Source organism: Cricetulus griseus (genome assembly GCF_003668045.3).
Source record: "Cricetulus griseus strain 17A/GY chromosome 1 unlocalized genomic scaffold, alternate assembly CriGri-PICRH-1.0 chr1_0, whole genome shotgun sequence".
Classification (NCBI taxonomy): domain Eukaryota; kingdom Metazoa; phylum Chordata; class Mammalia; order Rodentia; family Cricetidae; genus Cricetulus; species Cricetulus griseus.
In genome coordinates, this window is record NW_023276806.1 from 95,902,558 (window position 1) to 95,917,711 (window position 15,154).

Consider the following 15,154-nt stretch of genomic DNA (forward strand, 5'->3'; position numbering starts at 1 on the left):
GTCCCCTCTGGGCAGATGGTCCTGGGTAATATTAGAAATCAAACTGAGTAAGCCATAGGAGCAAGTTAGTAAGCAGCACTCCTCTGTGGCCTCTCCTTCAATTCCTGCCTCCAGGTCCCTTCTTTGGGTTCCTACCCTGGCTTCCCTCCATGACAGACTACAAGATATAAACTGAAATCAACCCTTTCCTCCCCTTTTGCTTTTGGTCATGGTGCTTATCACAGAGCAAGGAAAGCAAACTGAGACAAGAAAACAGGGACTACAGTTAGGTTGTAGAAAGATGAGATAGTTTTGCCTTTACTTTTTCCATTGTTCAAAAATTTTCTATAATTTTATTGTAGAAGTGTGTATTTCTCTTTCAGTCCTAAAAATTGGTGAGATTGTAACTCCACAGTATTAAAGTCTTGGAAGCTTTCACATAGCAAAAGAGAGGAGAGAATTAATTGAAGAAATGTCTCAGTCAGAACAAACAAGACTTGGTATCATCTTGGATTTGAAAGGTAAGAGGGGTATAAGTCACAGGTGACATTAAATTGGGCGCATCTTATTCCATTCAGTCATCTATGTCAGAGTTCTATGGGCATTTATTTCTGGGGGTTCTAGAAAGTGGCAGTTCCAGATCAAGACTAATGGATTCACAGGACCCCTTCCTGGCAGACGGCACCATCCTGCTGTGTCTTCATAGGAGGGAATGAGCAAGGCAGTTACCATAGGCCTCTTTTATCAAGCATGTAATTCAATTTGTGAGTCCATCCTCATGACCTAATCACAAAGTTTCTGTCTCTTAACACCATCACATCAATGGTCATGTTTCACCATAGGACCTTTTGGAGTTTGCAAATATTAGTAACCTAGCAGGTGGTGACATCACCCAGAAAGGTCTGTAATGGAAGAGAAACATATTCTGGACAGTGGCAAAGGGGATTTCACATCAACACTGCTAAAATGGAAGAGATTAAGGGTTCATTTCAGCGGAATACATCCAGTCAGCCAGAGGGCAGAAGAGAAGTCTGGTCTGAGGAGACAGGTCATTATTTAGTAGTGGCCTTAAAATAATGGGAGCTGATAAGTTCACAGAAAATGATCCAGAGACAGGAGAGTGGAGGGAGGGCACCATGTCTAAAGTGTGACAGATAAAAAAGGAAGCAGAAATTACCACGGCAGTAATCACTACAATTCTACTGGTAAATGCCCAGATGTGTAAGCAGCAGCTCAAGGAGAGACAATATGTCTACAAGGATTCAAAGGTTCTCCTACAATATTTATTCATTGCCAAAAGGGACACAGTAACTTCAGAATAAAGATTTACCCAAAGTTGTTGACTCTGGGTAAGGCATGTGGACAAAACATTCCTCTGAAATGATACCCTCAAAATGATGTTGAGTTACTTCTGTGGAATCTCTATGCCAAATGGTCAGCACAAAACCAACCATCAGACCAACCCAGATGGGCATTCTACAGGCTAATCAAACAGTATTCAAAAATCTCAAACTCCAAAGGGCTGCTGTCCTTCGGCAGAAGCAACAGAGACATGGCACCTAAATGCAATGTCTGTTTGCATACCAGCAATAAAATCCCCAACCTCCACGGGTAAGCTAAGGGAACTCAGTTGCTGTGTTATGTTGCTCCATCCATTGTGTTAGATTGTAGACCTTCCTTATGGTCAAAGGGTGCAAGGCATCCATCTTGTGATACTTCTGTGAGACCAAGTTAGTTTCTACATGAACTATTTGTAATTTATGCAAATGATTTGATTTTAAAACAGTAACATCGAATCCTCAACTCACATATTATATCCATATTCTCTCCATTAAAATGTTTTAATAAAATGCAATAAGAAAATGAGGAGACATGACTTCTTGACTTCAGAGCACACAGCACACAGCAGACATGAAAATAAAGTCATAAATTGTAAGGCTAGCATATTTGATTATATAAAGTTTTGTATAAATCTACATGACAGAAAACATAGAAAGCAAAGTCACTAGGTTAAAATGAATATAGAAAAAACTCACTCATTAAAACAAAGGACTAATACTTTTAAAAGAAAGATAGATCCTATGTCAGTAAAGATGACACCAATGTCACAAAAAATGATAAAAGGTACAAATCAAAAAGTGTAGAAAAATATGTAAATGCCCCTTAAACACATGAGGTCATGGAAATTAAAACCATAACAAGACAGAAGTGTTTTCTTGATATATTGACAAATAACAAGATATTTGATGACATCATCCCCTTGGAGATGGTCAGAGTGGAAACTGGAACCACTTAGGTGGACAGGATTCTCCATAGTCTTTACCTTCACACAACAGTCTTCTATGCAGTCAACCTAAAATTAACCACCAACGTGAGTGGCCAATATATATACAAGTGTGCACACTCCAATACTATTTGTAATAGCAAAGGTTTGCACATGTAAACCCTTTAACATCTAGATGATGTTAAAACCTCATCAAGAGAAGGCTGGTTAAGTAAATTAAGGTACATCCTTACAAGGAATACTGTGAAGTAAATAAAAGATGTAATTGTTCTAAATGTTACTGATAGGAAAGAGTCTCCAAAGTAAATAATGTTAAGTAAAAAGCAAGGTGAAGAACAGGATGCATTTAAAGTTACCATTCTGGATTAATTACATGTAGATTGTAATACATTGGGTAACACTAAGAAAGGACTGAAAAAAAATACAACTACTACACTATGGGGACTTTTATGGAAAACCTGCTTCAGAGCTTTACAGAAATTAATTTTTAAATATTTTGAAATTTCAGAGATAGGCCAGTGAAAATAAGTGAACTACAGAGAGCAAAGAAGCTATACCAAGATAAGAAGAAAACCACCCTGAAAGACAGGCAAGTAAAAGTCAGGACAGGAGAGAAATCACTTCACTGCTGGGTGCATCATGTGGGAATGGAGGAAGAGGTGGATTCCATTGTTTCTAACAGTACTGATCCAACAAGCATGGACTTTATTGATGTTCAAGGTCTCAGGATCTGTGTCATTTGTGTCCTCAGAAGGAACGGCTGTGATTCTGCTGTCTCATAGATGTAAATGCAAGGGAGGAATCAGCCAGCCATTGTTCAGGATCCTGCCACATCTCTCTCCTAAGAGTCTGAAGGATTTAGGTGTGGTACTCTGATTTCTCCACAACAGCTGTATCCCCAAAGTAGACTCAAAATGGCTCAAAACTGGGGAAGGAGGTCACACCCCAGGTGAGTCACTGCCGAGACAGGGCTGCAGTACAGCTGTCCTCAGTGAGCGTCATGGCTTGTGAAAACACATCAAGACCATTTTGAAAGCATATCCTTGGGAACGTCACCTACAATACACCCTTAAGTACATGTGTGTATACAAGTGTCAGCATGCTCATATAATACACATACAGACATACATTTACTTGTTTATGTAAACACACATTCACTTGTTACACAATCTGGGCTCAGAACCATTCTACCAGTGTGCCTTGAGCACTCTTATGCATAATGATCAGAGTCTAATAATAAAACAGAGAAAGTGCCCATAAGATTTATAAATAAAGTCCACATTTGTCATAGCTACTTGGAATTTTTAGCATGAGATCAAGTGAGAAAGAACAAACCTTTAAAAAAATAATTGCAAGACAAACACATTTGTCATTACACTGACTAAAGGGATTTAAATTAAAACTCAAACTTTGTCATACTGGGAGGGGAAATAGAAAGCTGATATCATGAACTGGTGTTTGCATACAATAGTTTGTGAAGTGAAGGATATGAGCCTAATGAGGATGAAGCAGCGTTTTGCATTTTAATGAGCTAAGCAAAAAGTAATAGAAGAAAAAGCAAATATCAATGAATTTCCAGCTATTTAAACACTAAGTACAGCTGCACACTAATTGTCAGTATTATGAATAAAAAATTTTAACTGAAAATTCAAAAAAATATGTAGACTCACACATGGCACTAAGATAAGATTCAATCGGAAGAAAAAGATACATTTAAAAAAAAAAGGTTGAAACAATTTAAACATCAGAATATTCCACCAGCAGTTAATTTATATTGGCTGAGGGAAAATTATTGAGAGAAAATCTAAAGATGACTTTGGGAGCTGTAGAGACAGCTCAATGGTTAAGAGTACTGTCTGCTCTTTCAGAGGACCCAGGTTGTGTTCCCAGCAACCACATGGCATCTCACAACCATCTGCAATGCCAGGTTCAGGATATCCAACACCCTTTTCTGGTCTCTTCAAGCACTGCCCACACATGCTGCACATACATATATGCAGACAAAACACTCACACATTTAAAATAAATAAATATTTTTAAAAGATGACTATTTCTGAGATCAGCAGTTTCCAGTTTTAGAATTAAATGCATAATGAAAACATTCACAAAAAAATTGTTTTCCAAGAAATAGTAGAAGAAAAGTATTTCATTGAGATCAACTACCAGGCACAGGATTGGGTGGTTTCTAGGTTGATTTGTACTAGAATGTCTGCCTTCCGAGTACACTAGAAGACATGAACATACTGAAACAAGCACAAACCTGCCTTTTTGGAGGAGCAAATGCATCTTAGTGCCTACCATCCGGAGTTCAATCCTACTTCTATCATTTCCTGCTGTGTGGTGTTGCCCTCTCAGGATCACTGTGCAAACCACAGGTCTAACACACTCAAGACGGTTCTGACTAGGGCTGGACACATGCTTAGTAACTTCAACCATCGTAACTGTCTTCAACCAAGACAACAACAGCTCAGAGCAGGCACTATATTGTGTTTAAATAAACAGGAGAATGACGAGAGATGGTAGTGACCAGCCATTGCTAGGAAGGGGGTACTGTCACCAGTCACTTCCCAAGGCCACTCTTTGATGAAAGGGAATGGTAAGTTCAGAGCAGTTTGGAGCAGAAAAAGCCAAAGTACCACTGCCTTCAAGATGCCACATAAGTGACTCTAGGACAGAGTGAGGCATCAATCCCCCAACTATCTGAGTCCATGCTAAGATCTGAGCACATTTTTTTCTCTTATTATTATTATTATTATCATTATTAATTCAAGTTAGGGAACAGGCTTGTTTCACATGTAATTCCCCTCTCCTTCTCCCTCCCCTCACCCCCATTCCTTCTCCCCCACCTCCAACCTACCCCCCACCCCATCCACCCACCACTCCCCAGGCAGGGTAGGGCCCCCAACCGGGGCTCCACCAAGTCCACCAAATCTTCCTGTGCTGGGCCTAGGCCCCTCCCCATGTGTCCAGAGACAGGGCGCATCCCTTCAATTGGGATGGGCTGAGCACATTTTTCTACAGCACCATTACCCCACACAGGATGGCTTGGTGACAGGTCAGATACCAGACTCATCTGATCTTGCTACAGAGCGCTTGGAAAACACCACCAAACGTTTTACTTCCCCTTGTACTTGCCAAGGTCATACAAAGGACATGGCACAAAAATCAAAGTTGACACAGAGATTTCATGTCAGTCTTCCCCTTTAATTTGCTGGAAGTACCGACGACCTCTGAATAGAAGGAAAAAAGCCAAGGCTACAGGCATCTTGGCAGGGTGACAAGCCACCAAAGAGATGTGAATTCCAGAAAAGTAAACACACAAAGCTCAGGCTGCTCCACACCAGCTAGAGTCCAGTCGTACTGTGCATGGGCTGGCACTCCTGCAGAGGGACCAAGGAAAGGGGGATCACACACAGCCCCCAGCTACAGGGGAAGACAAGGGGGCTCTGCCTGCATGTAGCCATGTGGCTGCAAGCCTGGACTCTAATCAGGCAGGATGGAATGCTCCCTGCTACCTATACAAGCTGGGGACCCAGCTGGACAGTGGGCCCTAGCCAAATCCTGCTGGAAGAAAGATGAATTCAGAGTGACAGTAGGCTGTATTTGGTCTGACTCCATCCTCACCTTCAAAACATAAGCTCAGACAGACCTCTCCCAAGGAATCCTAGGGATACACAGTACCAGTTATTGTACCCAAAGTTACTAAAGTTTTGTTATGATTCCTACAGCAATGAAAGACATCATACTGTGTTCAAATGATGATGAGCCAAGCCTCAATCTTGAAACCACACTGCCCTATTCTCACATAAAATGTCCACAATAGATTATCTGTTAGAATGAATTGGATTTTAAAATAACATGGGCAGACTAATTTCTTCTTGTTCTCAAATGCCGCAAGAAGATGATAACCCTCCCCAGGAGGTGCCCAGTGGAAAGCTTGTTAGAAGATCCCATGTTTGGTCCAGCGGTCACCACTAACTTATCATATAGCCACAGACATACTATTTGAGTTTTGTGGTCTCGGGTCCCCAGTGATTAAATGAATGGGCTTTATATGTTTCCAAGGTCCCTTTCCTCTCTAAATTTTCATATCCACACTTGAAGACCCCTTGGACATCATGATCCAAAAGCTCAGTTGGTGTCTGGAAACACCTCTAAACTGTACAAATGAAGACACAAAATGAACTTTAAAGGTTATGAACTTTAAAGGTTAACAAGACATGGGTTTGAGAAAGCAGACAGGATGCTTTGGGATTTGACACGTTTTCCTTCTGCCTGTCATGATTAGGGGCTACCTGGCTAATTCACTTTCCGTTCATTTTTACAGAACAGGAAACTTAACTATGTAAAGCTGTAAGAGGCTCCTAGCCATAACAGACAAGTGACCCTCAGTGGCCTCAGTGGCCTCAGTTGCCTGCAGCGTCCCCAGAGGTTCACAAAGGCTCACCTTCCACCAGCTGGTCCAGACTGGAGATCTTCTTGAGCCCATCGATGGTGTAGATGGTTCTCACCCCCTGGGGCAAATTCACATTGTCCGAGAGAGTTCGGGTCAAATCAGCCAGCAGGGCCTCAAAGGATCGGAAGCGGTCTGGGGAGATGGCGTACACAATCCCTTTGAAGTAGCGGTCACCGTTTCTGTAGAATCGAACCTTCTTGGCTTTCTTCTCAGAGCTGAGCGTCTGCAGCGTGCGGGTGCGGTAGAAGCTGCAGTGGGCACTATGTGTGGGACTGGGCAGACCGTTCACTCGGGACCCCCTGCTGTACCTCTGCGCCTTGTCCCGCTCATCAAAATGCTCCAACTCCATATCTCTGCCGAACGACATGACTGGCTTGTGTGTGGAATCTGTGAACCCCAGAAAGAGAGACAGACCCAGTTACCTGAAGATCGTGGGTTGGTAGGCTCTGAGAGCAGCTGGGAGGAAACATTGCAATGACTGGTGATGTATTTGCGTTGTGGAGTGGGAGAAAAAGAGGAGGTGGATAAGCAAGGAATAGAAAAAACACATCTCAGTGGTAACAGCCTATTACTCAACCACAGTTTGGTTATACACACTCCCACTGCTGTCTGCCTACCATCCCTCAGGCTGCAGTCATACCCTCTCAAGGTGTCACCTGCATATTTATAAGTAGAGAAACTGAGGCCTGGGATATTTCCTCTTACATTTCTCCAAGTAATATAGTTGAGAGATATTTCAACCAGGGACATTCTCCCCCACTCCCACACCCCTGCTTTGCCTGACTATAAGGCCCATGTGAGCTGTGCCCAAGTAGTGTGTCAATCTCATAGGCAGGTAGAAAAACGTGAGCTTTCATATACTAAGCAGAGTGGCCAGATTATAGGAGCTTTAATCAGTGTGTGTTCCCTGTGGCCAAGTGGAGAAGAAATTAAATCAATCTGGAGGTTCTATTTCTTTTAAGAAAGACTTTGAACATAAACATGTGTCCCATTTGCTAAAAAGTAACTTCACCTCAACCCTTTTGCTTGTTCTTAGTAATAAAATGGGGTAAAAGGAGATGATGATAAAAAGAGGGTGGAGGAAGAGGATGAGGAAGGGGAAGACAAAAGGAAGGAGAAGAGAAAGGAGCTGGAGGAGGAGAAATGAAAGATGTACTTATTTGGCAGTATTGTCCCCTGTCCACCTAAGGGATCACTCTATCTCTCTGGTTAAGGAAGTCAAGTCTTCATTGCAGCTGTTGAACACACTTGACCCAGTATAAACTATATAGCCTGACAAATCTACTTGATTGGCACCTGTAAAACTCAGAAATGGGAATAAGAATAGTACCTATTTCATTACTCATAATAGCTACTAATACATACAAAGCTTGCATGTGATGAGCATTGATTTACTTAAATAACGTATGCTTTCTATTCCAAAGAGATAACTAGTGGAAACAGAGCCATCTCCTACCCGCTCTTGCAAGGGAGGCACTTGGTTGCCATACCATGAGCCTCTGTAAAAGAGCTCTGTACTGCCACAGGTCCCATTGTGCTTTCTACAAGGCCCTGCTGTCAGTGAGCTTTATGGGATAAAACCATTCTTGCTAGAAGTTACCGATAAAGAATTGCCCTTGCAGGAAGATCAGTGTTTTGACCCAATAATCTGGAGAGTGGAAAAGGCTCAGTCAAAGGGGTACATTTTTAATGAAAAAATTCTAGTGACACTGAAATAGAATATTGAGTGAGATTGAAGTATGAAGGAAGAACCAAGCTCTCCCTTGTACTTCCTAAGTCACTGATGGGAAGTATCTCCAAACTCAACAAAACTACTGTGTATTCCCTTCACATTCAGCAAACTGACCCCTAAGCCATTCAGAGTGGGTTTACGTAAAAGCTTACCTATCAGTTCAGTAAGTTAATTTAATTTAAAATTTGTGATAAACTGAGCATGATGGGCTATCTTCAGCTACATAGTAAGTTCGAGGTCAACCTGGGCTACTGAGACCCTGTCTCAAAAAAGCTCTAAATTAGTTAGTTGATTAATTAAAACTTGCAGTAAGAAAATTCATATACAAAATCATAGCTAGAGAATTTGCAGTCCAGAAATGAGTAAAAGAAAGCAACATTGGTTTCCAGGATACAGGGACCCTAAGATTCAGCCATCAGCTATTTAATGTGGTAAAGTGTCACAAACAAAAAACTTTTCTGAAAACACACATGAGGCAGTTTGTCTCATCAAAGCTAGGTCTAGAAAATTGGATTTGCCTGGAGTCTCCAAGTTACAGTTGAGGGAGTTGGCTTTATCATGATTCCAAATTAGGAACTCTTTGCCCCAGCTCTCTGGCACTAGGCCTTGGTCCCGTGGAAATATGAGTTTTGAAGCTGCCACACCTGTCTAGCTCAGCGACTCTGTGTGGGAGACCCAACCAAGGAGCTCTTGGGTTGTAAAGTTCACTGAGGGGAGTTAGGGCACAAAGGGAGCACAGTATGATTGAAACCCTCAGTTCGAGTTCATTGCATCTTTCCTTCAAACTGAAAAACTGACTCTCATGTCTCAAATAATCATTCATAATCTAATTTTTACATCTTTATTAAAACTCTACCAGCTTTAAAGTGGTTTTGTTGATTTTGAAATAAATAACTTCAAAACAGTCACCACTGGGACCAATCCTGTAGGCATTAGCTGTGTAACAGAACTAAAATTCTCCTCTTATAGAGATACCAACTCCTACTTTGTCCACATATTTGTTAAGGAATCTGTCTTCACAGAGGTGTGTGGGTTGAGGATGAGGTTTTGAGGAAAAGTGGAGAGGGGAGAAGGAAAGGGGGAGGAGGGGGAGAAGAGGAGGGGTTGGAGAAGACCACTATGCTGAGCCCACTTAGTAAGCTTCCTAAGTGACAAAGGCTGAGGTGGCTTTTGACTGGGTTTGTTTCCTTTTGAAAGGCATTGGCCATTCTTCCATTCCTAGAGGCTTCTTCCCAAGTAGATAAAAATAAAAGGAAATAAACAGGGACCTAGGAAAGGGTAGCACAGTGATGTGACCAGACAGTGAAAATCAAATTCCAAGAGTCTTAAGCAGTTCACATTTGCCAAGAAGCATTGGCAGTTGTTTGAGCTGGGAATGCTTTTGGGAACAAGAATCCAAACCAAGTGGGGAAAAAAAATCTTCTTAAAGCAGAGAAGAGTTTGGTTTAGTCATGGGTTCATGCAGGGTAGGGATTACCTCTCCTGCTTGCCATCAGTGAGCAGGCAGGCAGGGATGGTACAGAACTCTGCTCAAAGTGCAATTGCTGTGAAGGCCACAGCTTTCACTAAGTGAAGGTCAAAACCTGCCCTACACACTTGAGTCTTCTGGTAGTCATGCATGGTGTGAAAACAGGTGCTCTCTCCTTGCCTCTGCAGGCTCAGCTTTCAGAGACTTTGTCACACATGTGAACTAAGAACTCCAGAAGAAAATTCTCTGGGCTTCCAAAGGCTCGCACTTTCTGTAGAGGATGTAGCTAGAACACACTGAACCAGCATTCACAGACTATGGGTGGCTAGAGGTCTTGGGATACATGTGTACTGGCACCAAGAAGGTACTCACAACCCTCAGCCACAGACACCACAAATCATGGGTGGAGAAGAAGAATGTGAACATTTCCTATAAATATCATAAAGCCAGAAAAGCACCATTGTTCTTTGTGGTATTTCTCCCCATTCTGAGGAATATATATGAATATATATATATATATATTATATATATATATATATATATATCACCATTCTCTCTGTGAATGAGCTCCCATTTCAGCAATTTAGAAACACACACACACACACACACACACACACACACACAATCTAGCATAAACCCTAGCTATCACATCTGGAAATGCAAGGCGTATTTCATCAGTCGGATTAGGATTCGGGTGAATGGAGATGCATGGAATAAAAGACGCACGCATGTATCTTCTGAGTGCGTGCACCACCCCAAGTAAGCATCTTTTAAATTTTCCTGCATATGACCTCTCTTGATTTCCTCCTAACCTGCATTCATGCAACATTCGATACTTGAAATGCTGCCCTACTTTCCTGTCTCATCTAAAGAAGATATATTAGGAATAGTCACGACACGTTTTTTGCGGAGCACCCTGCAGTGTGGCAGCAGAGAGTGTGTGCACAGTAACCTGGGCACACACTCACAGGTGTACTCAGAGTGGGAGCCGGTTTGAATGAAACCTTCTTGTTGCTTCTCTCATCCACAAGCATTTCCTTACCAAATCCAGTGGTGATGTCTCACAAAACCTGGTTTTCAAAAGCAGCCTCTTTTGTGGGGCAATGCGGCGCTGTGTGTGCGCTCCCCCTAGGAGGAAAATGTCTTTTCCTCTCTGCATGCTTTTAGCACTGCAGGTACTAATTCGTACTCGAGGCTGCCTGGCTGTCCCCAGAGGAACTTGAGACCATGCATAAAGGTACTTGCAACACCCATACTGCAACCCTCATCACCAGGCACATGCCACCCTCCTGGGCACTCGGGAACGCACTAGGCATGCACACAATAAGAATCCAGGCCCAGCCACTCCTTCCTAGCCCACTTGGTCCTAGCTCCACAGCCAGTCCTGACAATGACAAGCGCCTCTCCCAGCTCCACCGCCCGGGCTGTCCATCTCCAACAACAAGGAGATGGAAAGCCTGGCGGGCCCAGCTTGCCAGACTCCCTGTTTAAAGCCGGGTGGCACCAGACAAAAGAGGCAGGAGCCAGCAGCTCCGAGACCGCGGACACACAACGCCCGGGGCCGGTCCAGACAGGCCAGCCCTAGGCAGCCGCCTTTCGAGGAACAGCGGGCGGGGCTGCTGCCGCCCAGTGGGGTCCACCCTGGCCAAGGCCACCAGGGCTGCGGGCAGATGGCACCGCGGGGCCTGCCCGCTCCTTCCCCAGCCCAGGCAAAGCACGCACCGGTCGCGGGTGGCCGCTGGATTGTCTGTGGCCGGCTGCTGGAGCTGTCCTCGCCGGGCTGGGCGCGGCTGGGGCTGCGGAGCACGGGCGTCTGGGTTGCAGCCGCTAGTGCACGGATGCGCCGGGGCTGGTCCTCATTGAAATGCGGTTCTCTGCTCAGCCTCACTCCAGCTCTCTCCCGAGGAGGGCGGTGGCGCGCAAGCTTTTCTTGTGTCTCACTCGCTCTCACGCCCTCCCTTCTCCCTCCTTCTCCTGCTCCGCCCTCCGCCCTCCTTGGCAGGGCGCACCCACCGTGGCTACGTTCAGGGTCCTCCTCCCTCCTTTGGCCAGGCTCCTGGCTGCAATGATCTTGATGATCTGGCTTGCCTGAACACCCCCGAAGCCTCTCGTGTACCTAGAAGGACTTGCCAGAGGATGGGGGCTTATTGGATGGATGGTGGCCGAGGGGACTGTGAAAGAGAATATGGATAGAGATGGGTCTGAGCCAGAGAGGTGACCCAAAATTCAGGTTGCCTTCCTCAAAGGAGGACCCCCCCCCACACACACACACACACACATCCTTGTATCTTTTAGTATGGAATCGTGGTTTGATACACTTCCCAGGATTAGGGAGACAGTGGGGTAGCCCCTCAAAATCGTTTTTCCTGACCTCCTGGGGGATCAAATCTGGATCCTTCAGGCTAAGCTCTGTGATGTAACCCTCAGTACCCTACATGAGAAGCCCCACATCCCACTCATAATCTGCGATGGACCCCAAGATGTGAGTGACAGTTGAGCCAGTGACCTCCTGCTGGAGGCTTTATTTCACAATAAGCCTTTGATAACTTATGGTCACACTTTACTCTTGTAGGCCTCTTGGCTACCAAGACTGGCAGTCTGTCAGGGTGGAAAGCCCCAAACGCTTACACAAGCCTTCCCTCCCAAGACAAGAATGTTCTCAGAGCCCAGATGTTCACAGATTCCTCGGGATAAAAGTATCCTTTGGAGCCAAGTCCAGGCACTGGGAGCCTATCTCGGGTATCCCTGAAGCCTAAGCTTGGCTCAGTATACAGCCTGGATATTAAAACAAAGAAAAACAACGACAACAAAAACAAATATCTAGTGGTTCTCAACCTTTCTGATCCTGTGACCACTTTAATACAGTTCCTCATGTTGTGATGACCCCCCAACTATAAAACTGTTTCATTGCTACTTCACAAGTGTAATTTTGCTACTGCTACTAATTGTAAATATCTGTGTTTTCTGATGTTCTTATGCAAAAACGTTGTTTGAGCCACCAAAAAGGGGTCACAACCCATACTGAGAATTTCTGCTAGCCAATACATAGACATGCCAATATACATATTTGTTTGTCTTTCTGACTCTGCAAGGTCCAATTGAAAATTCAAAATCATTTTATCTTTTGCCCACTAAAGCCCAGTTATGTATTTTACTCTTTATTGTTGCTAAAAGTTATTCTGATATACTTTCAAAGTATTATGTTCATCCTAATTACCTCTTGTTAGAAAATGCAGCTAAATGAGATGCATGTTTCATATTCAACAAGTGGCAGGATATTTACTTTTGAGTTACTTAATAGGCCTGAGCTAAGCATAAAATAAACTCCCCAAATTAGCTAGATTCAAAATGTACCAGACTCAGCTTCTTCAAATCCAGGTGCAAGATTCAGTTCCCAGGGGTAAGTCAAGAGATTGACAGAAACCAAGTCTGTTTTATTGAGACCAGAAACCAGGGTCTCTATTTATCTTGTCAGTGACAAATCCAGAGTAATTTCTGCCAAGTGTCCAACTTCGTACTCCTGTCCCCACCCCAACCCCCACTGCAGCCACCATGGATCTGTTGTCAGGTCATTTCATTTTCTGAATGATTTATTTAATTTAATTCTATGTGTATGCATGTTTGCCTGCATGTGTGTTTGCACACATGTGTGCAGTGGCCCTGGAGTCCAGAGAGGTTGTCATATCCCCTGGAACTGGAGTTATAAGTGGTTGTGAGCCACTGCGTGGGTGCTGGGCACTGAACCCCGGTCTTCTGCAGAAGGAGAAAGTGTTCCTGTCTACTGATCCATCTACCCAGCCTGCTCAGAGTAATTTATTAAGCATTTGTTATAACTAAACCACATCTTACCTTTGTCCTAGGAATTTTATTTGAAAATGAAGATAATGTATAAAAAGAAACAAGATTGTCCTTGACTGTTTTAGTGGGAAAGTCTCTAGACATCATTTACCCTCTCCTCAAACTAGAATACAAGTGACAAGTAATTGGATAAAGAACACTTGCAGTACCCTGGCCACCAAGCTATGGCCATATCACAACAGGAAAGCAGGCTGGGTAATCCACACCAGGAATCTGACTAGAGTAAAGCCTGCGGTTGTTCCTAAGTAGCCTAAGCCTTTAGAAAATATAATTCATGTTCATTAATAATTCTCAATTTTAATGAAATGTAGCCCTAAGTGAACAATTCAAGGAATTTATTTCTTTTTAAAAACAATATTTTTATTCTTTGAGAATTTCACATAATTTATTTTGATCATATTCATCCCCTCTTCTATAATTTCTCCTCAATTCACCCTCACTTCCCTTGCCATTTTAATGTTTTCTTTTAAATCCTCCCCACTGTTAGATAACAGACTCCTCTGAAGTGGAAGCTCCTTAATCAGGAAGGTAAACCACTCAAAATAGCTTCAGAAAGTCCCCAAACTGGCCAGATTCACCAAGCTCCTCCCTGCCAGGATAAGCAATAACAACAGAGAGTCCCTCTCAGACAAGCCAATCTTCAAAGAAGACTCTCAGGAGACCTGGCCCCACTGTCTGGAAGGGTTTAGACCACTGTCACTTGGAAAGGACTCCCCAAACTGCTGAGCTGCCTGAAGGCTGTGTAGGGTGCTCTAGGTTCTCCAGCTTTTGTGAGCTGTCACCCATGCCGAGCTTTGGTGATTCAGCTGTCTGTGAATCATTGCTGAGCCTATAAGCAACCCCAGTAAAACTTAGTGGTTCATCAAGTTAGATTTTTGGTATCCATACTTTGGTCTGTCATGGGTTCCCCATCTGGGGTAAGTGGATGGATGTGTGGCATCTACCTCCCCAAAGTAAGTTTTGTCACACAACACCAGTCCAATTTGTGTTGAGTAACTGCTCTTGGGAGTGGCCCCGTGCTATAATGTCATCTATCTATCAGGGTCACACCATTTAAAAACAAAAACTGATTCTTTCTCTCCCAATAGAGGATGCCTGTATCTCCTTGCCTGGGGGTGAAATTTTTATGTTCACCTCCCAATTCTGTATTGGGATATTTTTTTGGTCTGGTTTGAGCTTCCATGGGTCTTGTGCACCTTCCCACAATCTCTGTGAGTCCATATGGGCAACTGTCCTGGTGTGTCCTTGAAGTGTTACCACCTTTGGCTCTTACAATCTTCATACCCTCTCTTCATCAGTGGTCCCTGAGCCTTGGTGGATATGATAAGCGCATCCACATAGGGTCTCACAATGTAACCTTGGCTGGCCTGGAACTCA

The 15,154-nt window shown here is 43.6% G+C and overlaps 1 protein-coding gene across 11 annotated transcripts in view; it reads right to left on the reverse strand.

Annotated features, from left to right (window-relative positions):
* Dclk1 (doublecortin like kinase 1) overlaps positions 1 to 11,840 on the reverse strand; it is a 294,999-nt gene extending 283,159 nt beyond the window's left edge. For 4 of the 11 annotated variants that reach the window (XM_027394993.2, XM_027394994.2, XM_035450523.1 and 1 more), the window contains exons 1-2: positions 11,642 to 11,838; positions 6,711 to 7,106 (exon numbers count right to left, since the gene is read on the reverse strand). In XM_027394993.2, the coding sequence (XP_027250794.1) occupies positions 6,711 to 7,086 (376 nt within the window). In that variant the 5' untranslated portion in view covers positions 7,087 to 7,106; positions 11,642 to 11,838. Of the gene's footprint in view, positions 1 to 6,710; positions 7,107 to 11,641 lie in introns of all 11 variants that reach the window. The other 7 variants (XR_003481085.2, XR_004771598.1, XM_027394998.2 and 4 more) reach the window with 3 other exon arrangements.
* Between the last annotated feature and the right edge of the window lie 3,314 nt (positions 11,841 to 15,154).